The sequence below is a fragment of the Mastomys coucha genome, unplaced genomic scaffold (genome assembly GCF_008632895.1).
Source record: "Mastomys coucha isolate ucsf_1 unplaced genomic scaffold, UCSF_Mcou_1 pScaffold18, whole genome shotgun sequence".
NCBI classification, from domain to species: Eukaryota; Metazoa; Chordata; class Mammalia; order Rodentia; family Muridae; genus Mastomys; species Mastomys coucha.
In genome coordinates this window covers 68,151,908-68,164,645 of record NW_022196900.1, presented here as the reverse complement: position 1 = coordinate 68,164,645, position 12,738 = coordinate 68,151,908, and the positions used below count along the sequence as shown (strand labels likewise).

The following is a 12,738-nucleotide window of genomic DNA, read 5'->3' as shown; positions in this document are numbered from 1 at the left end:
GCCTGCCTCTGCCTCCCAAGTGCTGGGATTAAAGGCGTGCGCCACCACCGCCCGGCTTATTTTTTTTAAATATATTTTGTGTATATGTGTCTGTGTCTGCTGGTGTCATCGGGGGCCAGAAGAAGGCATTGAGACCCCTGAAGCTGGAGTTAGGGGCACTTGTGGGTTCCTGACATGGGTGCTAGGATTTGAAGAGCAACAAGTGCTCTTAGCCACTGAGCAATATCTCCACTGTATTTCTAGTTATCTCAATAGAGAAATTCACTTTTTCTGACTTAGTAAATAGTTATAATTCTTAACTTCATGCCAAAACCCTGACTTTATCATCATATATCACATCTAACCCAACAAGTTATTTTGTCTTGTGACATTTTCACTGGGCAGTGATGGCCCATGCCTTTAATCCCACTGGGAGGCAGAGGCAGGTGGATTTCTGAGTTCGAGGCCAGCCTGGTCTACAGAGTGAGTTCCAGGACAGCCAGGGATATACAGAGAAACCCTGTCTCGAAAAAAGAAAAAACAAAAAAACAAAAGACATTCTGACTATCCATAGTTAATACCACAACTCTCATCTCTCACCATACTTGTACACCATCCCCGACTGGTCTCATTATAGCCTCCAGGTCCAATTTTTATGTAGCAACCTTAGATGGGAGTAAACAGTTCAGATGAACTTTTATGTCAGTAGCTTCCTATTGCAGTGAGAATAAAATTGAGCACCTACTTGTGAGATTCTAATCTACATGGTGTGGCCCTTGTGTGCCTGTCTGATTTCATTTCCTTCTCCCTTCCTCTTTATTCACTCTGCTCTAGCCACACAGGCACCCATCTGTGTCTAGAAGACATGTTCCATCTTGTTTGGTTCTGCTTGGATCCTTCCTTCCTGATCATTTCTGGATTCTTAGACTCTGGAGTACTCACTATGTACTATTTCCTGAGATTTTAGATCATCCTTAGATTTTATTGGCAGGGGCTGACAGGGATTCTATGAAAGTATACAATGCTTGAAAGTTTTTATAAAGCATACTAAATGGTCTTAGAGTTATAAAGTCTGTTCTATTGACAAACAGTATTTTGAAACATAATCTATTGAAACGATAAAATCTAGACATTAAAAAGGAGTAATAACTGACTACAACTGCCCTTTAGTTGACTGAATATCACAACTCTGTGTGGTCTTGTTAATCACTGCTGTTTGGTTAGTTTTTCCAGTGTGGATTTTAGATTATGACCAGGAGGATGTGGTTGCCGTAGCCAGTTGTTATGCTTAGTAACCCTCTGTCTGATTATTTTCCAGGGGACAGCTCGCAGAAAGAAGAAGGTGGTACATAGGACAGCTACTGCTGATGACAAAAAGCTTCAGAGTTCACTAAAGAAACTGGCTGTGAACAATATAGCTGGTATTGAAGAGGTATGAACACTTTGAAAACCCAAATTATAGAGAAATAACATATGCACAGTTCTTCTGACTTTTCAAATTAAAATACTAGCTTGGAAGAATCTCTAGTACTTCGTGTATACGTCTTTGAAAGAAAGTAGTGGTTGGATTTGCTTTGGGATAAATGACTTTAGTAGGCAGTTAGGGCTTTTCTTGACACTTTCAGACTTAAGTATTTGCATGCATGACAGTTATGAAACTGCTCTTGAACTTGAGTGTACAGTAAGATTTCTTTTTCTGTTTTGCTTTGTTTCTGTGGGTCACTGTATGCTGGACTGGGCTCTAACTTGGGATCTGCCTCTTTAGTATTGGTATTTAACAGAGTGTGTGGCCTGGTGCCTACCAAGTTGTTTTTTCTAATGATAAACATGTAGAAATAAAGCCCAATTATTTTTTCAAGCAAGACTTTTATTTTTACCATAAATTCATCTGTCCATACTATAAAGTCTCTATTACCTCATCCAAAAACATCTAGTAGTATTTTATGTGGATTTCATTCCCTCCCTGACTTTCTTCCTTATTTTTATTATTTATTTATTGTAGTTTTTTTGTTTTTTGTTTTGTTGTTGTTCTTTTGTTTTGTTTTGTTTTGTTTTTCGAGACAGGGTTTCTCTGTATAGCCTTGGCTGTCCTGGAACTCACTCTGTAGACCAGGCTGGCCTTGAACTCAGAAATCCGCCTGCCTGTGCCTCCCAAGCACTAGGAGTAAAGGCGTGCGCCACCACTGCCCAGCTATTTTAGTATTTTCAAGACAGTATCTTACTATGTAGTCCTGGCTGTCCTAGAAATCACTGTGTAGACCAGGCAGGCCTCAAACTCAGAGATCTGCTGCCTTTGCCTCCCAAGTGCTGGGATTAAAAGGCTTGTTTTTATTTTTTTAAGCTATTGTCTCACTGGATAGTTGCCTGTTTCTCCATAGTGCTGTGATTGCACTCAGCAAGTTTGATTTATTAAGACTCTTTCAAAAATGATAACTTTTAAAAGTCTACTATTTTTCTCAGTGCTGTGACAAAATACTTGACCAAAGCATCTTGAAGGTTTTATTAGGCTCCCGGTTTGAGAGTGCATTATGGTAGGGAAGGCCTAGGCAGGAACATGAGGCCGAGGCCATATTGACTAGGTCTCACTATGAGTTTTGGCTGACCTGGAACTTACTATGTAGAGCAGACTAATCTTGAACTCAGAGATCTCCCTACCTCTGCTTCCAGAATGCTGGATTTAAGGATGTAATATCCCACTTGGCTATCAGTGAGGTTCTTAATAGATAAATGCTAATATTAGCATCCCAGAGTCAAGGTGTGAAATGGCAGAGTGCTCCACATGCATGCACATGCAAATGACCAAAATTAACTTCCTTTAAATCTACCTTCACAATCAGTATTGATAAAGTCATAGAAAATATATAATGTATGCATTTTTTCCTTTCCCCTTGAGGTAACAGCATTCTTAGAAAAAAAATTAGGCTGTGATTTGCATAACTAATTTCAAGTTTTTTCTGAGCTGTTGAAAGCTTGTATATATTGTCTTTTAAAATATGTATTTATTCATGATGTTAAGCTGGTGATGAGATGAAAGGAAATTTTTTGAAGTTGGTAATCTTCTACTGTATGGGTCCTAGGAGTCTTACTTAGGTCATTAGGCTTGGCAGCAATCATCTTTACCTACTGAGCCATCTTACTGGTCCCAAAGCTTTTATATATCTGCATTGACCTAAAATTTCAGAGAGACTGGGAGTGGTGACGCATGCCTTTAATCTCAACACTTGGTGGGGTGGGGGAGAGCAGAGACAAGCAGATCCCTGATTTTGAGGCTTGCCTGGTCTTTAGAGTTAGTCCCAGGTCAGCAGGGACTACACAGAGAAATCCTGTCTTGGGGAAAAAAAATCAGGTAGTCTCAGTCATGGATATATTAGAGAAAAAAAGACACCCTGAAACCTAATTTTGTCTTCTTTTGGAGGATATAGCTCAGTGAAAAAAAGTATTTGCCAGCATACCTGAGTCCTTGGGTGTAATCCTAACAACACTAAATACTTATTACCCTGAGGAAGAGCCACAAGTTACTAGTAAGTTAGACTAGACACAAACTCAAAGAACACCAAAGCTAGCATAACTGAAACTGTTTGCAAAGTTTATAGCTCTCCTGCTTTTCTGTCCCCTACCCATTCATATGTCCAGCCTCATCCCTACTGATACTTTGGAGCAGATAGTTCTTTTGTCAGTTTTCTAGGCTCTATGGGGTGTTTCATGGTATCCCTGGACTCTGTCTACTAATTGCTGATAACACCCCCAACACTGTAGTGGTAACAGTCAAAAATGCCCCTGAGCTGGCCATCTTGTCCACCGCTGTAATCCCAGCCCTTGGGAGTTTGCACCCTAGTACACGTTAATACCAGCTTTGAATGGACAAGAGTGTCTCAAATTCCAATATTGCCACTTTTCATGCCCATGTTTGTAGAAGTTCTTTATTGAACCATGTGATTTGGAAAATACCATTGAACAATTCTCCCTTTACTCTTGTTTCTTAGTAAACCATGAGATGAGACTTGAGTAGATCCAAGGCACCTCCCTTCATATCCACTATTAACCTCCCACACCTCCCTGGACTTTAGCCACTTTAACATTTAACTTTTCTACCAAGCTGCAGTCATTTTCAGAGTAATATAATTTATCTTCTAAAATTGCTGTAAATTGAGTTATGGTGCCATTTGTTTAAAGCAGCAGTATTGAACACTTACTGTGTATGATACACTTCAAAGAACCTTAAATACACATATCGCATAATATACAATTTTAATCACAATACTTCGGAGGCAGAGACTAATGGATTCCTGTAAATTCAAGGCCTGGAAGGACTACATAGTGAGACTGTCTCAGAACAAACAAAATAAAACATAAAAAGATACTTAAATAATAGTCCAGCGCAGTGCTGAGAAAAGAAAGGGTATAAAATTAAATAGTGATTTTTGTCACACACATACAGAAAAATTAGAAGTAATTTGTGGGGTTATCTTGTAATTTTCAGGGATATATCTGTAATTTCTCTGCTTATAGTGTTGTTGAAACTTTGAGTCCCTTTCTCCCCACCCCCTGTGCTGTTGGTGGTGGTGACCCCCTGTGCTGTTGGTGGTGGTGACCCCTCTGAAGAAGAGAGGCTACTTCCCACTGACACTGAGAGCACAAGGACAAGGACAGTTCTGTACCTTTAAGTAGTTATGAGCAGATAGCGCCAAGGTGACTTTTAGAGTGGAATCAACCTCTTGGTGGAATGACATTGTTTACTCATTTAACTTGTATAAATGAGATCATACCACACCATAACAAAAAATGCAGAAAGGAAGTACTTGAGAGAGAAATAGCAATTTAAATAGCATGTATTCACTCTTCTGTTTCTGCAAATCCCAAGACAGTGGAATACATTAACCTGAGATAATTGAGGTTGGTAAAAGCTAAAGAAATTCCAATTATTAACAAAACATCTTCTGATGGGTAAGTGTGTAGGAGAGCTTTGTTTACAGAAATTAATGAAGGGAAGGTGCCTGAGAAGGAATATTTAAGAGTTAGAGAAAACTGTCAGGCCTGTTGGTACAAATCTGTAGTCCCAGATACTTAGAAGCCTGAGGCAGGAAAGTCATAATTAAATTAAATCATAATTAATTGAAGACCAGCCTAGAAACTTGGAATTTATCTGAATGGCTCAGTGGATAAGAGCACTGACTGTTCTTCCAGAGGACCTGGGTTCAATTTCCAGCACCCACATGGCAGCCCACAACTTTCTGTAACTTCAGTTCCAGGGGACCTGACACCCTCACACAGACACACATGCAGGTAACAATGCACATAAAGTAAAAAAAAAAAAAAAAATCATCTACCTCTAAATAAAAAGTAGAGTTGGGAGCTGAGCTTAGCACCTGGAATAATAAGCCAGTGGGCTCAAAACAAACCAGCAGTATACCTGTAGCCCCAGATGTTTGAGGGGCTCACCTGAGGACAACATCACAAGATCCCATGGCTGATTTTTTACATACGTATGTACATACGTATGTATGTATGTATACATGTATACATGTACACATGCATATATATGTATATGTATATTTGGGGTGGGGAAGTATATATGTATGTGTATGTATTAGGGGTGGGCAAAATGCTTTTCAAAAGCCTAGTGACAAGAGTTAGATCCTGGGAACCCTACAGGTGCAGGAGAGAAGAGGTGACTCTACAGTACTGCCTCTGATCTCTACATGTGCAGTATTCATCATGCCATGTATGATGATAGAAATAATAAAGTTAAAAAGGAAGCTGGCAGTAGTGGTGCACACCACTCAGCACTAAGGAAGCAGAGGCAGGCAGAGCTTGGGGCCAACCTGGTCTACAGAGTAAGTTCTAGGACAGCCAGGGCTACACAGAGAAAATCTGTCTTGAAAAATGAAAAAGAAGGAAGGAAGGAAGGAAAAACCAGGCAGTGGTGGCACATGCCTTTAATCCCAGCACTTGGAAGGCAGAGGCAAGCAGGTCTCTGAGTTCGAGGCCAGCCTGGTCTACAGAGTGAGTTCCAGGACAGCCAGGACTATAGAGAGAAACCCTGTCTCGAAAAACAAAAAAACGAACAAACAAAGGAAGAAAGAAAGATAGCAGCTCACAAATGTTTCAGTTCCAGGGCATCTGATGATTTTTTTAAAACCTCCTGGTGCTCCTGTACACATGTGGTGCATATGTACACATTTAAAACAAAACAAAACAAAACAAAAAAACATTATGACATATGCCTTTATTCCAAGCATTCAGAGGCAAGCAGAGTTCTAGGTCAGACAAAGATACACTGCGAGACTCTATCTTGAAAGACAAAAACAAAAAGAATAACAGTAAAAACTAGGTTGAAATTTTATAAATTTACTGAGCATTCTAAGAAATAAAATGCTTGACAAATTAGATTTCTGTGTCATCTTTGTGGATTTTTCAGTGGTTATTTTTACCACATACTTTTCCTGCCTTCCATTCTGTCTTCTAAGTAAGATGCTACCCCACTAAGTGGTAATTGCACTGATTTTGTTTGTACTAATTAAGAAGTTGGTTCATGAGTGTAGTTCTACTTAAAAAAAAAAAAGTGGCCAGGAACTTCTTCCACCTGCGGCCTGAGTGACTATTTCATAATCACTCCAATAATCTGTACTATCCAGCACCATTGTAATCCATTACAAGGCTCTTTTTCTGCCATAGTCACTGCTGAGATAATGAGTACTATAGGACTGTTACTGTATAAAATAAAACTGCTTTTTTTTTTTTTTAAAGATATTTGTAGTGACTCTAGCATGTGAAATACATTGTTTTCTGCGCCCATTCAGGTGAACATGATTAAAGACGATGGCACAGTTATTCATTTCAACAACCCCAAAGTCCAAGCTTCCCTCTCCGCTAACACCTTTGCAATTACTGGTCATGCAGAAGCCAAACCAATCACAGAAATGCTTCCTGGAATATTAAGTCAGCTTGGTGCTGACAGCTTAACGAGCCTTAGAAAGTTAGCTGAACAGTTCCCACGACAAGGTATGTATTTCAGTTTAGTACTTTTCCCCTCTTCCTTGCTGTCATTAAGAAACATAATAATTTTAAAAGCATCCCATCTGGAACTAGGGACGTAACCTAGTATGCATAATGTTCTGGTTCAATCCCCAGCAGTACTGGGTGTGATGGCACACACTTGTATTTCCAGCAGAAGCTCAGGGTTATCTTCAGCTGTATAGGAAAATTGAAGTCAGCCTGTACCAGAGACTGTTAGAAAAACAAACAAATAAAAAAAGGTGTTTTGCTTAAACTTAGAGGATTTTCCTCAGTAGGTAATTCTTTTACTTTTTATAATGTCATTTGTGTGCTTCATAAAACTTGTAGTTTTCTTTTTTAATTAATGGAGTATGTCATAGAATATTCACATACAGTATTGTCGGTGCTTCTGTGCTTCTATGCTTACCATCATAAATATAGTAATCAGCAATTCTGAATTTTCAGGTTTTTATTTCATGCATGTCTTGTTGCCTCTAATCTTCAAAGAGCTTTGTATTTCAGTAGTCATATGGTCATACTGCATAGCTAGATACTTAGATTAAAATAAGTGGTAAGGAAGTCTCAAGTCTTTTTTTAGTTGGAGAATACTAAAGGATGCAAAGGAGGACACCTTTGTTCGGCCTGTCAGGCCTGTGGAAGCCTACACTTTGCACATAACGTTTACCTTTACTGCACATTGGAATTACCAGCTGTAGTTTATATATTTAATTCAAGTTAAAATTTTATTGTTTTTAGTGTTACTTAAGCAAAAAAATAGAAGTGAGTTTTAGATTGACTGTATTCTGCCATATGAGATTTAGACAAAGAGAAGATAAGTATTAGAGGTGTTCTGTGAAGCTCTTTGTTCTCAGTGACTAATACGCAAATTAACTTTTTGTAGTGTTGGATAGTAAAGCACCCAAACCAGAAGACATTGATGAAGAGGATGATGACGTTCCAGGTAAAGGACATTTTCTTAGGGTTAAAATTTGTCTCAGACCAATGAGACTGCTCTAGTGAAGATGCTTCGTACCAAGTCTAACAACTTGACCCTGGGACCCACACAGTAGCAGGAGAGAGCCAGCCATACAGGTTGTCTTCTGACCTACACATGCACACATACATACACAAATTCAACACACATATAAAATAATAAAGTGTAATTTTTAAAATTAAGAAAAAATGAGCTGGGCAGTGGTGGCACATGCTTTTAATCCCAGCACTTGGGAGGCAGGCGGATTTCTGAGTTTGAGGACAGCCAGGACTACACAGAGAAACCCTGTCTTGAAGAAACAAAAAAGAAAAAAATGATTTATCTTCTTTCACTTACTGCATAGATGACTTTCAGAATTTTTTTTTTTATTTGACTGAATTTCAATTGATTTAGAGTGAGATGGAAAGTGCTAGGTTTCTAGCTAGGTATTAGCTGGCTTAGAAGATCCTGGAGATATGGACTCTGATCAGCCTATAAAACCAAGGACTAGAACTTCAGGTCAGAAATATGTCCCTTAAGTCCTATCTCTGCCATTACATAATACTATCTAAGCCTGGTTCTAGGAATGCTAAACCTTACAAAAGATTACTGTATAGCAGAAGACTGTCTGATAAAGAACAAAGACACACTATGGCCTTCTATTTTTGTCAAACTAAACAGGCCTGTCACTCACCTGCACAGAACAAAGACCCTCAAGGAACCTGTTTGTTCTGAGGACTTGAAAAAGAGTAGATGGCCTGCCTAGTACACAGCCTGGGCAGCGCTTACCTCCTGAGCGTGTGCTCTACTTTACTACAAGTGTATTTGCCTGTCTCTTATGCTGTTTCTCTGTGTTTCATCTAAATTCTTTAGACAGACATCACAAAGAGCAGGGGATCCAGACTGAGATCCCCATTATAGGATATACATGAATACAGAAGTCCCTTCCTCACTCAGAACTTTAGGGTCAGAAAATATTCCACAGAGCTCTGCTGCCTGCATGTATTAAATTGAAATCACTATGATTATCAGTACATTAAAGGCTGAGCCATCCCTCCAGCCCATCAGTACACATTGTTACTGCTGAAAAGTTTTGTTGAGGGGCTGGAGAAATGACTCAGCAATTAAGAGCTCTACCGCCTTTTCCTGAGGACCTGGATTCATTTTCCAGCATTCATATGAAAGCTTACAACCTTCTGTAATACCAGTTCCAGGGATTAACACCCTCTTTTAGTCTCAAGAACTGCATGCTTGTGGTATATACATATATTCCGTACAACACCGATACACATAAAATAATTTTTAAAAATTGTTGGCATTATAACTGACATAAAGTATTATTTACCTTAGTTATTTTTGCATATATTTTTAAAAGCCATTTCCTTAAGATTGCTGTTTTACAAAAGTCATTATTACTGAAATGTGCTAGTTTTCATCTTTTTGCTTTTTTGACTAATTCTAGCTACAAGTATTTTGACTCATTTGTGTTTTACTAATTTTTTTATTTCTTTTTATCAGATCTTGTAGAAAATTTTGATGAAGCATCGAAAAATGAAGCTAACTAAAATCCTCTGGGTTTTGGAAGCTGGCATGGACTAGATTTAACAATCAGCTCTGTTGTTCCAAAGTTTTACAGACACGGAGAACAGCACCTGTTATTAGTTCAGTAATATGAATATTTTGTATATCAGTGATGCTGTTCGCTCAGCAGTCCTCGGTCGTTTGATTTTGCATTTTGCACTTCTTCCCAGGAGCTATCTTCCCAGGAGCTATTCTTTTGGTCAAAATATGAAGTATTGGTACAGTTTGAGGGTGGTCTTTGTTTTTGGGGGGGGAACTTATGGTGTGTATGTATATGTATGTGTGTGGGTGTGTGTGTACACAGTGGACAGCAGATTGGATAACAGTTATATCTGTTCTATTCCTTTCCCAATAGAAATAAAGCAAATCTTTACATTTGTTACTTTTTTTTTTCCTAACAAACACTGCACATAATTGATGAAAAGTGAGTACCTCTGATTTCAGAGCTGAGGAGATTCCTTCCATTAGAAGTTTGGTGTTAATTTGTTGAATTAACTTCAATATTTTTATACACTTCTCTGAATTGAAAATTTCCTAAAATATTTTGCCACCAGATTGCTGCTGGAGTCACAAGTCAGGCACCTTCGGTGTGGCTACCTTAGACTCACTTCCTAATCAGACCCATAAAATAACCTTTTTTAGCTTTCTTCCTGGTGTCCTGTCTCCCCACATATTGATCTTTAAATGGACTGGTCAGCCTTTGCTATTACTCTTCTCTTCTGCCTAGCTTGGGACAGAAGTTCTCCATGTAGAATTGAGAGAGTGCCTAATTCCTCTTTCCTCTTCCTCACCTTGAGGACAGTGCCACCTTCAATGTTTTATTTCCCTTCACATTTATAGTTGGTAGAGTTCAAACTGGAATATCTAGCATGTGCTTGCTAAATAACTTTATACTCCGCTTATCCTGTTTCCTAGTTGTTCTTGGTAGCAGGTGCAGGGGTGCCTCTCTTTGAGCAAAGTTAAACCTGGGAATGTCCTTTTGAATGAAAAGAACATGTAGGCCATATTGTCTCCTAGCATAAATAGGCATTCTGAAATGTACTGGCAGCAGGAGGATTTCTTCTTCAGGCACTTTCCTATTCTTGGCCTTGAACTTACCTCTGAGTAGATGTAATTGATTGTAGCTGCTCTTAACACCCTCCTGCATGCTTAGGATAGGCTCCAGGGGAGCAGTGGTAAAACACAGTAATTTATTTGCTTACCTTCTTTCAGAGATCTTGGAGGTAAGTTATATTCATTCACTCAGGTTTTCCTCTTGCTGTTCTGAGAAAAGCTTGTGTTTTGACATATCAGCATTTATTATAGCCAATATTTTAGGATAAGATTTAGAGAAGCTGCTGTTTTCTGGCCCATCATCAAACTAACTGCAGCTTCACTTGCAGCATGCCAACTTTTGTTTCAAGCTAGATATCCTTCCTTGATACTTAAGATGCAAGACCAACAGCATATTGAGAGATCTGTAGACATGAAGGCAGATCTCCTGTGTTTTTTTTTATGCAAACATTTTCAATTTATTTTATAAATTTGTTGATTTTTTTTCCTATTATGTTTTATATAATATATAGACATAACAAAATAAGTAACAGTAATAAAATAACAATACAAAGAGGAGACTATTTCCTCCAGTGCTTCTGTTAATTGTTGTCTTTTCTATTTCTCCTCTAACTAAATTAATTCTCATGTAGTCATTGTTTAAAAAAATTTCATCCATTGTTAGGTCACTATCTGTAGCTGGTCTACTTACTCCAGAATTTTGTTTCTTTGCCTGTCCAAAGGCACATATGTAAAGCAGAGAGCAACGGGCAATGTTGTAGATGAAGAGAGAGAGTATATCTAAAACTGAGAAAATTTGTGTTCTGGTCCAGATTCAGGCATTATTTTGCCTTGTCCACCCACATGACCTAGCTACTGTAAATTTCATCGTTAATCCAGTAAGATATTTCTGAGTGTAAACTTTGTTCTGCTCTTGCAGTTCTATGAATCTCACTTAGGAATTCTCAAGAAGGGATTTTGTCATCTGTTCAAGGATGTTATTTTTATCAGTACTAATAAACTTTATATATATATAAACTCCTTTGCATTTTGATCACATTTTAGTTTCTGAGAGTAATTCTGGTCAGTATCCCCTTTTATCCTGCTGTTAGCAGCTCTCTATTCTGGCCTTCCCTTTGTATAAAGGATGCAAGGAGGATGACTCAGTGGTGAAGGGTGCACTGCCCTTGTAGAAGACCCAAAACTTAGTCCCTGTACCAACTGTCAGGTGGCTTACAACTGCCTGACTCAAGCTCCAGGCATCTGACATACTCTTCTGGCTTCCTTGGTAACTCTCTTCACACACACTTTATAATAAAAGAAACTATTCTTATTGTCTCGTTTCTATACTTTCCCTTTTCTGAACAAAAAAATATATTGAAGTACTCAACAAAGAATTATGTTTTCAAGGTGGGTAAGCATAGAATAAAGGTAAAATCATAAGTGAAACTTTAGTAAACTATATAGCTCTTGGCATAAAAGTGAATTAAATGGTTGTATTTATAAATGTAGATTATATATGTGTGTGTATGTGTAGTTGCTAAATATATGCTTTGGGTTTTTGTTTATTTGTTGAGATAGGGTTTCTCTGTATAGCCTTGGCTGTTCTGTAATTCAGTCTGTAGACTAGGCTGGCATCAAATTCACAGAGGTCTGCCCCCTGAGCACTGGCATTAAAGGTATGTGCACCACTGCCTGGCTTAAATATATGCGTTTTAAATAAAGGCTAGATAAGAGTTTCCTGGGCCTGGGCAGTGGTGGCGCATGTCTTTAATCCCAGCACTTGGGAGGCAGAGGCAGGCGCATTTCTGAGTTCGAGGCCAGCCTGGTCTACAGAGTGAGTTCCAGTATAGCCAGGGATACACAGAGAAACCCTGTCTCGGAAAAAAAAAGAATAAGAACTTAATACCAGTACTTGGGAGACAGAGGCAGGCAGATTTCTGAGTTCGAGGCCAGCAGAGGTCTACAGAGTGAGTTCCAGGACAGCCTGTCTCGAAAAACAAAGCAACAACAACAACAAAAAAAAACCTTGGGGGCTGGAGAGATGGCACAGCGGGTAAGACTGCTCTTCCAAAGGCCATGAGTTCAAATCCCAGCAACCACATCATGGCCACAACCACCCGTAATGAGATCTGACACCCTCTGCTGGTTGGTCTGAAGACAGCTACAATTTCCAC

General features: G+C 38.8%; 1 protein-coding gene across 4 annotated transcripts in view; it reads left to right on the top strand.

Annotated features, from left to right (window-relative positions):
* Btf3l4 (basic transcription factor 3 like 4) overlaps window positions 1-9,907 on the top strand; it is a 17,172-nt gene extending 7,265 nt beyond the window's left edge. For all 4 annotated transcript variants that reach the window (XM_031378145.1, XM_031378147.1, XM_031378144.1 and 1 more), the window contains exons 3-6: window positions 1,298-1,411; window positions 6,780-6,981; window positions 7,877-7,936; window positions 9,467-9,907. In XM_031378145.1, the coding sequence (XP_031234005.1) occupies window positions 1,298-1,411; window positions 6,780-6,981; window positions 7,877-7,936; window positions 9,467-9,513 (423 nt within the window). In that variant the 3' untranslated portion in view covers window positions 9,514-9,907. The remainder of the gene's footprint in view (window positions 1-1,297; window positions 1,412-6,779; window positions 6,982-7,876; window positions 7,937-9,466) is intronic.
* Window positions 9,908-12,738: the final 2,831 nt, after the last annotated feature.